Source organism: Thamnophis elegans, chromosome 3 (assembly GCF_009769535.1).
Source record: "Thamnophis elegans isolate rThaEle1 chromosome 3, rThaEle1.pri, whole genome shotgun sequence".
Classification (NCBI taxonomy): Eukaryota; Metazoa; Chordata; class Lepidosauria; order Squamata; family Colubridae; genus Thamnophis; species Thamnophis elegans.
Genome location: NC_045543.1, coordinates 51,831,511 through 51,844,013, shown reverse-complemented (window position 1 = coordinate 51,844,013; position 12,503 = coordinate 51,831,511). Strand labels below are relative to the sequence as shown.

At 39.0% G+C, this 12,503-nt stretch overlaps 1 protein-coding gene across 1 annotated transcript in view; it reads left to right on the top strand.

Moving 5' to 3' along the window:
* Positions 1-11,108, top strand: part of AMTN (amelotin) — a 50,158-nt gene extending 39,050 nt beyond the window's left edge. The window contains exons 5-10 of the mRNA XM_032213812.1: positions 1,578-1,655; positions 3,503-3,559; positions 6,554-6,649; positions 7,678-7,713; positions 9,859-9,885; positions 10,674-11,108. Of these exons, the coding sequence (XP_032069703.1) occupies positions 1,578-1,655; positions 3,503-3,559; positions 6,554-6,649; positions 7,678-7,713; positions 9,859-9,885; positions 10,674-11,108 (729 nt within the window). The remainder of the gene's footprint in view (positions 1-1,577; positions 1,656-3,502; positions 3,560-6,553; positions 6,650-7,677; positions 7,714-9,858; positions 9,886-10,673) is intronic.
* Positions 11,109-12,503: the final 1,395 nt, after the last annotated feature.

Here is a 12,503-nt window from a genome sequence, read left to right as displayed (position 1 = left end):
GTGTTCCAGAGTTATGCTGGAACACACACACACACACACACACACACACACACATCTCCCCTCAGGTTGATGTTTTTGACTTAAAGTGTGGCCAGAGCTTCCGTCTTTCTATAAATCTTGGTGGGTGGGTGTGGAGTGCTGGTGTTGTTTCAGTAAGTGGATTAATTGGACGTGTGGCTGTATCATGATTGGTGCTGATTGGTGCTGGCTGTGGGTCTGTTGTTGTTTTGTGTTGTAACAGCCTGGGTGGTGGGTGGGGCTTGTTTGTTTACCAGGGCTAGTTTCCAGATGTCCAGAAGAACACAGTAAGAAAAAAAAAAAGAACAAACTTCCTCCCTTTTCCAGCACCTTAAAGCTACAAGACATGAAATTAATTTTGAAGGAACCAGGTTAATCTCCAAAACTGAACACTTCAACAAGAGAATAATTATGGAAGCTATCGAAATAGAGAAACACCCCCACAACATGAATAAACGTGATGATACCTCCCACCTACCAGACATCTGGAAACCAGCCCTGGTAAACAAACAATCTCCCAATCATGATACAGCCACACTTCCAATAAATCCACTTACTGAAACAAAGCCAGCACTCCACCACCACCCCACCCTCCACTAAGATTTATAGAAAGACAGCAGCTCTGGCCACACTTTAAGCCAAAAACACCAGTCTGAAGATGGCGAGTAAGACCTCTCCGAAATGTTGCCACAACAATTTCAATCTTACACGGGAAAAGACACAAATACAACAAGACCAGCATTATATTATATATAATACCTGAGCTTCTCATTATCTTTCCTTTTTCTTTTCCTTGGATTTTGCATCAATCCCCAGCTTGATTAATAAATCTCTTCATATAATTATGGCTGACAGAGGGTTGTGTAGTGAAAGAGCTGTTTCCTTTAACTTCACTGAAACTGAACCACTGACACCATTTGTAGCATTTTGGTAATATTCTTTGTAAGATGCTCTATTCCTAGAGTTTCTTACAACTGAACATCTTGTTGAATATTGAAAGTCTTATGTACAAAGATACTAGTGGTCTTAGACTAAGAGAGAGAACGAAATAGTCTTTGAAATCATGTTGGCAAAGGCAGTTGCTATAATGTATAATTCTAATAAGAATTAAAAATACAGGTCAGAATCAGGACTTTGGGATGGAAGTAGGCTTTTTGTTCTCTAAGAGGATTCTTTTCTTTTAGAATGTAAATAATCACAAAATCTTACCCTAAGCCTTTCAATTAATTTAAATTAAACTTCAGTATCTAATCAAGCATGGTATGGTGGTTAAGATGTTGGATTAAGTTCAAGAATTAATATAAAAAAATCTAATTCACTTTTAGCCATAGAATTTCCATCGGTAATTTTGGGAATTTCCATCGGTAATTTTGGGGATTTCCATCGGTAATTTTGGGAATTTCCATCGGTAATTTCACCATCTCTGAATCCAACTTTCCTGACAAGGTTATTGATGAGGGGATAAAACTAGAAAAGGAAGTGCAATGCATATTTCTTTAGGTGCTGAAGACAAAGTATAAATGTAACAAATAAAAGTATTCATTCCTTTCAAATTGAAGTCTCGGCAAAGAGCTGTACTGCCTCCAGCAAAGCTGGTTCCAGATCCAAACCTACCAGGAAATCAGCCTCCAAATATGGTAAGCTGAAAAAAAAATGTTCATTATCTTTTGAATAGCACTGAAAGAGAAAACCAAAACTCAGCATCCATTGGCTGCTATCTGGGCTCCGCCCAACTAAAATCCTCTTCTAAGTCAGAAGTGGACTGAATCCTAGGAATTCAGAACTCCATTGACCATTGATAAATAAAACTTTGGGGTTTGGCATGAGAAAAATCCCCAAAATGCCTAATTTGATTCTGTTGGTGTGTCACATAGATCCTGTCAAATAAAAGAGAAACATTCTTTTTAAATTTTCCCAATCTAGGCCACCCTGCATTTGGTGGGAATGTAGAGGCTGGACCTTATATGGATGTCGAAGTCTTGTCTTCAACCCTAGCACCACTGCCACTCAAAAAGACCACCTCACACTATTCCCCAAGGCAGAATTGTCCTGTGGTTCAGGGACAATCCTTGCCCAGCATCTGCAATGCAATGCTTACTATTCCAGGCTGTGTTGTTTTCCTGTGGACATGCCCTTTATGGCCTACCCTAGCCTTCTCTGGGTTGCATGAGGCCTTTATTCTTCAAGGGCTTTGGAGAATGATCTTCCACGGCCTGTGCAGTCTCCAAAAACTGTGGAAAACACAGGCTATTTTCATATGATTTTCAGAGCCTCCAGAGGCTATATGGGGGCGCACCCCATTCTCCTACAGGCTCTGAAAATTGTGTAAGAATAGGGCATGCTTTCAAGAATAATTGCTGTCAGGTGTTAGTGAATGCAGGCATGTCACCCAAAAGGTGCATGTTACCTTTGAACACACACACACACATCATAGAGTTTCCATTGATTTTGGTCTGAATAAAAAAAGATTAGCTGGAACAACTAGAGTATTGAATGCATAGAGAGATCCCAGCTGCCTACACCAGAGAAGGAAGCTGAGGGAAACAGTTAAAGATTTCTTTCTTCTGTCTTCTTGCTGCTATCAGTTTTGTTAAATTGACAGCAGAAAAATGAACTGGATTAAAAATAGTTGACAAAACTGATCAAGTGTATCAGTTTTCTCCCTTTCTGCTATACAAAGGGGAGGCTCTGAATATAAGAATGGTAACGTAACAATCAGTGGCAATTCCTCATATTTTATTCGCCACAACAAGCAGGGGTGAAATGCTACCAGTTCGAGCGAACCGGTATTTCCTATGATCAGCTGTGACATGCAATTTAGATTAGCTAGAATCGTTGAATTTCCTACTTTGTAGCTAATCTAAATTGCGTGGCACAGCAGATTCCCCCCCCCCCACATTGTTCTACTTGTCTTTGCAGACTCGGAAGGCTTCAAAATGTTCCTTTTTTAGTGCACATGTTTTGCACATGTGTGCACAAAGCACTTGCTCGGTAGCAGATTTACCAAACCGGTAGCAGACTTCAGATGATTTCACCGCTGATCACAAGGCAAAGGGTTTAAAAAAATTTCCATTAATATTCTACAAATATTATAAATAATTTTCTATCAAAAGATTCTGTCCTCCAAGCTTAAGTGTATATGTGCATGGTATGCTCAAGCACAAGATCTGCAAATAATTATATTTCTTAGTAGGCAGCTAACTTTCAGCAGTCTGATTATGATGAAGGATTAAAATCATTTTGTGAAAAATTCTCATTCATTTCCCAGATATTACTCTGCAGATATGCTCTCTGTCCCTGAACATTAAAGTGCAAAGTACAAAGAACTGTTGCACTAATGCCAGATCTAGCAATTATTTTTTTTATGCCTTCAGGATCAGGTTGCTAGAAGCAATTCCAATTGAACTGAATAGCCATGCACAGAATTGCATTAAAACTCTCACAAGAATCAGTTTTAAAAACCCATACATTCTTTGTATTACAGAACTTTCCTGTCATCAGCCTACCACAGAATCAGGTGTTCCCGATAGATATGAATTTCGTAAGTTATTTTCTGCACTAAGCAAGTGTACCATTGTATATGTTTGTTTTACAGATCAGATAACTAGCAGATCTGGGCTGCAAAGATCCCAACAAACTGGATGGCAGCAAAAAATAAATTTGTGCTGCTAATGGTCATATAGATTTGCGTAACCCAGATCTGATAGCCCTACATATAGTTTTTCTTGGCAATGGTTCAGCCATTTTCATTTCTCTGTGAGAATGTTACTTCTCCATCAGGGGTTAAATGCTACCAGTTCAGATGGGTTCACCCGAACCGGTACTAAAAATGCTACCCATTCGCCTGAACCGGTAGTAAAAAAAATGCTACCGGTTCGGATGAATTGGTTTTTCTGACGATCAGCTGTGACGTGCAATTTATATTAACATAAATTGCGTGGCAAAGCGGATTCCTCCCCTTGCTGTTTGCTTACCTTTGCAGGCATGCTCTGCGCACGCATGCTCATATTGCTACCAAACGGGTAGCAAAGGTAAGTGGATTTCATTGCTGTTCCCTATGATATAGACTTTTTATATCAAGTTTGTCATGAGTGAGCTGAAGGGGAAGGGTAGAGGTAGAGATAGAAGTAGAGGTAGGGAAAGGAGAGGAGAGGAGAGGAAAGTAAAAATTCCTGAGCATTCTGCTTTCAGTATCTTTTTAAAAAAAATCAGAATGTTTTTCTATCTTTTCAATATTAGCAAAATTCTCCAAACTTGTCTGAGAGGGCTGGTTCTAAATTCACCCAGTTTCATGCATCCACCTACTAGAGAAATTCATTTTGGAAGATTGCAGGATGCTGCTGGTTTCTTACTGCTTCTGCAAATCAAAGAACTAAAACTCTCAGCCAGAAAATCAGGATGGGATCACTTCTTGAAGAAAAACTGAATGCCACAAGCAGAGAAGAGTCTTTAGCAATATCTAACAGTAGATGCTCTGAGTAGTACTTAGCCAGCAATTGTGACTGCAGAGCATGGCAATTACTACAAAATGATGGAGAATCTCTTCAGCATTTATGACAGCTCAGATAGTATGTATTGTGCAACCTGTGGAGTCTTTTTTTGAATAGGATCCTTCTTATAGGCAGCATGTAATGGATTTTCAATAAAGAGGAGAGGTGTGAATAAGGGAACTATTTTCCCCACTGTCATCTTTGGAAATCCAAGTAATATTGGATTTCCACTCTGTGGAATGTATGATTCTGTTTTGTATCTGCACTGCTTCTCAGGGACAATTGAAAGGATTATTATTTGCAAAGGTTTGGGACCAAGCTGCCTAGAAACATTCTGTCTGTTTGTCTTTCTGTTTAGCTACCTAACACCTCTCTACAGTAGGGGTGTTAAACTCACATCGTCATGCGTCATCACATGATGTATCAGACTCCCCCCCCCTTCGCTAAACCAGGCATGGGCATGACGCATCTGGCACGCAGGTCTGATCTATGGTATCATATTTAAGAACCGCCCATCTCTGTGTGGTGTACAATAAAATATCAAAAGCATAAAAACAGTAAATAAAATTCAAAAGAAGCAAGAAACAATGTGATATTTCTTCTCACATTAAGCCTCTTGCCTTCTTAGAGAAGACAAAAGGATGCTTTGTGGTTATGCCTTATTTGTAAAACTGCATCTCAGGTGGCATTCAGAATGAATTTTTATGCGAGATCCTTCCAGTTCTATTACTTTAGAATCTATAAGGTTTGGTTTCATAATAATTTTAATAATGTAAAATTTAATAATATAATAGATTATAATGCTTCTAAAAGGCCTGAAGTACCAGGTTGGGGACAAATCCTCCAGGAGAAGATCTATTGATGTGGTTGCTAAGCGTCAACATTGACTTGATAGCATATAATCAATCGATGAATGATAATAAGGGGAAAAATCAATCATTAAATCCTGTTAACATAGAAGGGGAGGATTCTGATATAACAAAGGCAATGATAATGAAAATGCAAGCAGAACACTGGAAGTGATATATTTCCACAGGAGTTGAAAAAAGTAGTTAAAAGAGAAGCTATGATGTTAGAAACCCAACTGGAATTCATTCCCAAGATCCAGGTGGATTAAAATAATTGCCTTGCCAGGGCAAAAAAAAAAAGGACTTTTTAAATGAGCCAGCCAAATGAGAAAATATAAATGAATTCAGAGAGGGGGCTTTTGTAGTTTCCCATTTAGTACCCAACTAAAGGGTACTAATAGTACTAAATGGCTCTTAAGCCACGCTTTCATGCAAGTAGCAGTTTTTTTCCAGCTGTACCCCAAGAGCCCCCATCTCCAACCTCCAGGATTTATTGTCAGGGATGGTTAGAATGTGAATCTAATAACATCTGGAAGATCACAGGAATCTTGCCTTGTTTTGTTGGTAGAATATGTAAGTCTTCAGAAGTTGCAGAATAGCCAAAGGGCTAACTTTGGTGCCAAAATCCTGACACTTTGCCTGACAGTTGAAACATCATGCATGAGTGGGAAGCCCTACACATCTTGCTCAGGATGATGGTCAGGCCTGAGGAGAGGGGGGTGTAGCTGGTACATTGTTCCAGGGCCATGGAGCTCAAAGGGGGTCCATGAAGAGGAATTTTTTTTAAGTTTTTACAAAACCAAATATTGGATATATACTTCATACTCTATACTTTGTGTGTATAGCAAAAGTGCCTTGCAACCTTGTTTGACATAACCTTTATGGTTGCGCATCTCCCCTGCACTCCGTTTTGGGCCTTCTAGGCTTCACTACAGTACAATTATGACATTATTGATTTATGTGTCCATGTGTAGGTGAGGGGGGGCCATATTAGTCTTGTTCCAGCACTTAATAATCCTATCGGCAGCCCTGATGATGGTGGTAAAACTGTTGTCCTTTTTTTGGCTATATTTGACACTAGAAAGAAACAAAAATATTTTAGTTGAAGATTTTAATCGTGTCACCCAATGCAAAGGAAGCTGCTTTCTTTCTTTCTGTATTTCTTTCTAACCATGTTCTAATCCATTTGCCATGCAGCTTTCTACTCTCCTAGGAATATTATCCACAATGCAAACATTGCCTATAGTTGGTGGAGGAATGACTGTACCACAGCAGCTACCGCCAGGGCAAGCAGTAAGTATTTTATAACTAAGAATCCATGCTGGCTAATATCCTCATCTGTTTCCACTGTTCATCTTTCTCCATTTTAGAAACTAAGCAATCATAGGAAGCAAATATACTTACCTTCCAGACTTAGACATTGGATAGTAAGCATAAATAACTTCTTAATTCCCTTAAATCAGCTTCTGTGATCATCTGTATATGTGGTGTATATTCACACACTATTACTCTGCATGTCCCAAAGGTGGTTTTTCAGGAGGCAACTGGGCTTTCTATTTTTTTTTCTGAAGACATTTCGCTTCTCATCCAAGAAGCTTCTTCAGAGCTGAAGAAGCTTCTTGGATGAGAAGCAAAACATCACAATTTCCCCAAGGGATGGATGGAGCTGGTAGGAATTGGAGTCAAACAAATTGGAGGGCACCTGATTGGAGAAAGCTTCATCTCAGTACAACCACTGAAGAATAGTACCAGCTGCTTCACACAAAGTTGAGGTGCAAGAGAATGAGGTTCACACGAGAATTATGGGAAGAAAGTCCAAGCAGAATCGTCATACTGGCTACATTGATTTTGTCAACTTAAATATGTTTGTGGAAAGTGTAACTTAAAATGAATCTAAAGAAAGGCTGTCTAATGATCCAAAACAGAGGTGGGTTGCTAACGGTTTGTACTGGTTTGGGCGAACTGGTGGTGGAAATTGCAACTGGGTCGCCGAACCAGTAAGGACGGCAGGCTCGCCACACCCCCAAACCAGTTCCCCAGTTGCTGTGGCATGTTTTTTTTGACATTTTTAATGTTCTGCGCATGCGCAGACCTATTTATAGGCAACTGTGCATGCACGTGCACTGAACTGGCAGTAACACCAGCAGAAACCCACCCCTGATCCAAAGGATTACAAGGTCAGAATAGAAGCATGTTTTACAAGTACTGAATAGCTGAACAGATAAAAGACAAACTATCCCCAAAGCCAATTCCTTCTTCAGTCTTACCTGTAGTTAACTAAAGGCATAACATACATGCAATTATTATTACTTGTCTTGCAGATGCTGCCAATTATAGTTACACAGATGGGACCACAGGTAAGAAGTGAGACAGAAAGTCTGTTTGAGATTTTCAGGCTTTTTTTTTTTTTTTTGCATAATGAATAGTTTTGCTTTTTTTTTTTGAAGTGGATGTCTGGTTTGTTTTCGCTGGAACAGCAGTGCTTATTCAATCCTTTATTGGGAATGTCCATAGCCTGAAGTGGGCTTGAATAAATTGTGAAATCTGTTTCCCTTAAAGATCATGTAATTCAACCCTTTTCCAATGAAAGAAAAATGGATCGAATTGTGATCCTGATCACTGCTATCCAGCTATTCTTGCAATTTGGTGCTTTGCCATGCCCAAGGTCTCAATTTCTAAGCATCTGCAAGTGGGTCTAGGAAAGCAATCTGTCTGAAACATCTGGAGCAACCAACTTTTTTTTAATCTTAATGGGACTGAATGAAATGGAACAGTGGCCTAGCTTAGTATCAAACAACTTTCTCCCACATTCCTACCAGAGGTGGGTTGCTCCCGGTTCGGTGAACCAGTAATGGCATTTTTGCCTGGGTCGCAGAACCAGCAGCGACCCAGGCTTGCCATGCCCCCAAACCAGTTCCCTCACCGCCACTGATGTCACCACCATGTTGTTTTTAGTGACTGCACATGCGCAGTTCACTGTAAATTGTTCTGCACAAGCGTGAATGACAATCTACATTGAACAGTGCACGCACGCTCAGCGTGTTGCGCACATGTTGTGAACCGGTAGTAAAACCAGCAGGAACCCACCACTGATTCCTATCATGTGTGAAACACGCTTGGGAAGAATATGCAATGGCCTTCTTTTCTTCAGGATCATATCTGGCAGGGTATCTTCTTCCAGGAGGGTCAGGACTCTGTTAAAAAATGAGGAACTTGGGCACCTTAAATGGTGTTGCTAATAGGCTTGACTGAAGTGGAAGTCCATTTCATATCTTGGTTTCACAGGAAATGGATTTATATATCTTTCACTAATCCACTTCAAAGCAGTATTGAACTAACATGTTTGTGCTCTTTGGACTAATTTCATGAAATCACAGCAGTGGCAACTATTTAGCACTATCAAAAACAATTATTTTTATATTAAAAAATAAGAGGATGTAGGTTCTTTTAGGAAAGGCATTTGGGCCACAGAGCACTTCTAGAGGGTCTTTCAATTATGCAAATAATTGGCCCTTTTGTGGAAGATAGGGGCTTAAGGTTTTTAATGGAAAAAGTGGTGAGATGGTAGTATTGCAGGCTAATTCTGCTGGCTGCCAAGGATTCAATGCTCACTGGGCCAAGGTTGACTCAGCCTTCCATCCTTCTGAGGTTGGTAAAATGAAGTCCCAGATTATTGGGGGCAATAGGCTGACTCTGCAAACTTCTTAGAGAGGGCTGTAAAACACTGTGTAGCAATATATAGGTCTTAGTGTTATTGCTATTGCTTTCTTAGAAAAAATCAGAATCAGGCAAAATCCAACAAAAGGGCCAAAAATCTTAACCTAACTCACGCTGGGATATTCTGTAGGATGTGGCTGTGGGAGGATTGTGTGTAACTACAGATTGCTATCCCGCAGACAACATTCATGAGAAGGGGATGTGGAAAAGTACAGAGAAGGAAAAATCCTTTTAAAAATATGAGCTTGTGGAACAGATAGCAAGTGATGAGGAAATAAATTCAGATTTCCCTGTCTTGATTATGTTTAGTATAAAACTGGAGAAACAAACTGTCAGGCTTTCAATATCCTGTTAACATTTCATATAATAATAATAATAATAATAATAATAATAATAATAATAATAATAATAATAATAATAAAGTTGTGCATTTCTTGTAGTGTCTGTTTCCAGACCTAGCCTATCACAAAGGCCTTATTGAAGAGATGTCTGTGTGTGTGAAAAGGTCTGCAGGATGGTGGGCTTGGCTCCATTATTAAAGGCGTAGAGCTTGGATCACTATTCCATGCCCATAATCCTGTAGATTTTGGAACACCTATGGATACCCCTGTATCTATTGTAATAAGACTGTGCATTGTCGTCGTCGTCATCATCATCATCATCATCATCATCATCATCATCATCATCATTTTTGTAAACCTTTTAGAAATCATTGCTCCATGCCTTTAATGTTGATTTATTCCATTCTGCTCCCTCAAACCCGCATTTTCTGATTGGTGTTCTAGGGTGCAGTGCTCAGCTCTGAGGAAATGGTAAATAATTTACTAACATATTTCTATTTTCATGGGATCATTCAGAATCATCATAAGCCCAATTCCAAACCATCCACACTGTGTGATAGATTTACAGCTTCTAATCCTTCTTCACAGGGTCAGACAAAATGCCATTAGGGGACCAAGGGTCTCACCAATTCACAGGATATTTCAGTTGGGTTAATAAAAAAAATAGGCCTTCCTTCCTTCCTTTTTTCTCCCTCCCTCCCTCCCTCCCTTCCTTCTTGGTCTGCTTTAGAGTTTATACTACAGTTTGAAGTGACAAAACAGGAAGACAAAACATGATACAGATTTGTATACAATTTTACAGAAGCTAATTTAGATAGATGGCTGTAAATCTAGAAACAATTGCTGCAACTTTGACTGCTCATTTAAAAATACTATACATGAACAAGACTTCTTTCATATCTTTCAGGGTCTTGCTTTGTCCATCCAATTCTCTGTCTTGAGAATTTTCATTTAGACTGAGAAGCCCTTTAAGTGAAGAATGTTTTCAATAAGATTATCATCTTATTGAAGTAGGGCTAGGGTTCAGGATACTTTTGGATTTAAAAATATGGTTAGGCTATGGAATCCGGTATTCTGTTTTCCAGAATGCTGAATTCCTTGCATTTTTATGGAGGTGTTAAAAACAAGAAATACTACTCTACATTCTCTCTCTTTTCATTCTTTTCTCTTCCGTCTTTCTCTATAATGTCCAAAGTGCTCCATGAGTTCTTTTAAAATTTTTTGATGCATATTCTCTTATTTTCTTTTTGCCTTGGCAGTCACCTTCACAGTTTTTCACTGGGCTTCTCGTTCCTGGCATGCAAGGAGCTATGTTCCCTTCAGGCCAAGCTGAACCCCCTCCTGACGGTCAAGATGGATTTCTTCCAGTGGGCCAGGCCAATCCCGAAGGCACGGCAGCAGGCATTCAGAAGGTCTTCCCCACAGCCACTGATGGACTGAGTGAGATTCCAGGTGAATTGTACCCAACTCCCTCTGGCTTCAGACAGCCAGATGCTGGTACAAGTGGCATGTTTGTAGAACCAACTGCGGACATCAATATGGAACCAAGTGAGCTTCGGGAACCACCCACCTCTCTTGTAAAATTCGATATGGGTAACATGCAGAGTCCTCACAATCTCTCTCAACCACTTGTGAGAGGAGACAGCCACATACCCATGAACACTGCAGCTAGTAAGCCTCTGAATGTGCCCTGATCTATGGGTGACAGCAGTTCTTCAATTCAGGCTAGAAATGGCAAAAAGCCCTTTTTATTTTGGTTTTAAGAAATAAAACATGATTTCTTCAAAAGATGTGGGCATTTTTCAGATCAGACATCCAGCATTATCTAATTCCAGTGTCAAATCTTAATAATCTGGAATTTTTATTTCATGACAAAAAGTTTCTTAGCTTCACATTTATTCCTTAGCAACATATCTGGCCAGTTTAGTACTCTACATAACCATTGCTATAAACTAGCTTTCTCCAAACTAGCATCTTTCAGTTACTATATACTAAGTGCCTGAACCTACATTGTTTTTAAAAACGTTAAATAACACTCTAAGCACAAAGGCAGAACTTTCTGCTCTAGACATGTGTGAAAGAGGATGTGGCATCATTTTAAAAAAAATGAGTAGCAAATAGTCCATCTTCCCATGATTCCCAACCCCTTTCCAGATCATGTCAAGTACTGGAGTGCATCTCAATATTTCAACATGCTTCTTTGTGCACTCCCACTACTATTTTACTTCTGCTTGCCTCTTTTTTTTTTGTTCTCTGGGCAAATTTCAAAATAGGGAATTTGACAATTTCAATGGCAATAAGAGAGATTATATTCCTCCTTCTCCCCAGATCAAATGGATTAGTATAGCTATGTGATTATTTTTCCAGCTAGATATATAACCTGGAACAAAACTTTATGTACCGTAATGTCTTTTTAAAAATGAATTCTATTAACACCATCAAATAATTAGATGTTGTTAACTCAATCACTTCATTATATTCTGTGGTTTGATCTGATGGGGGATACTATGCCATCAATTTTCTGTTTTTTCCCCTTGAGAATCTAGGGAATGCTATATGTGCCATGCTATATATATATTACATTTTTCTGAAAATGCATTATGAACATTCCATCAATAAAGGCATTTTCCAATGCAGTTACAATGTCTTTGAATTTTCTGTTTTATTCACCTTTATGGTTACAATAATTATACTTTCCCCCTGAATTATTTATCTAATGATAGTACAGGACAGACAGCTGGCACCAAGGTGTGTGTGTGTGTGTGTGTGTGTGTTTCTTTATTTCTTTATTCTATGTTTATAGCTGCCCACCTAAATCAATGACACTGGGTGGCTTACAGTTCAAAAAATAGATTGCAACTAAAGCACTAAAACATTTAAAAACAACAATGAACAATAAAAACATCCACAATAAATAACAGTAGCTGTGATACCAGTTGACAATAAAGTCAGGAAATGGGACCCTTGACATATTCAGCACCTCAAGTTGGGGAACATAACCAGGTTTTGTTGCAATATAATGATATTACATTATTACAGTATAACAATATTACAACACAACGTACTAACAGTTTTACTACAACTCCTAC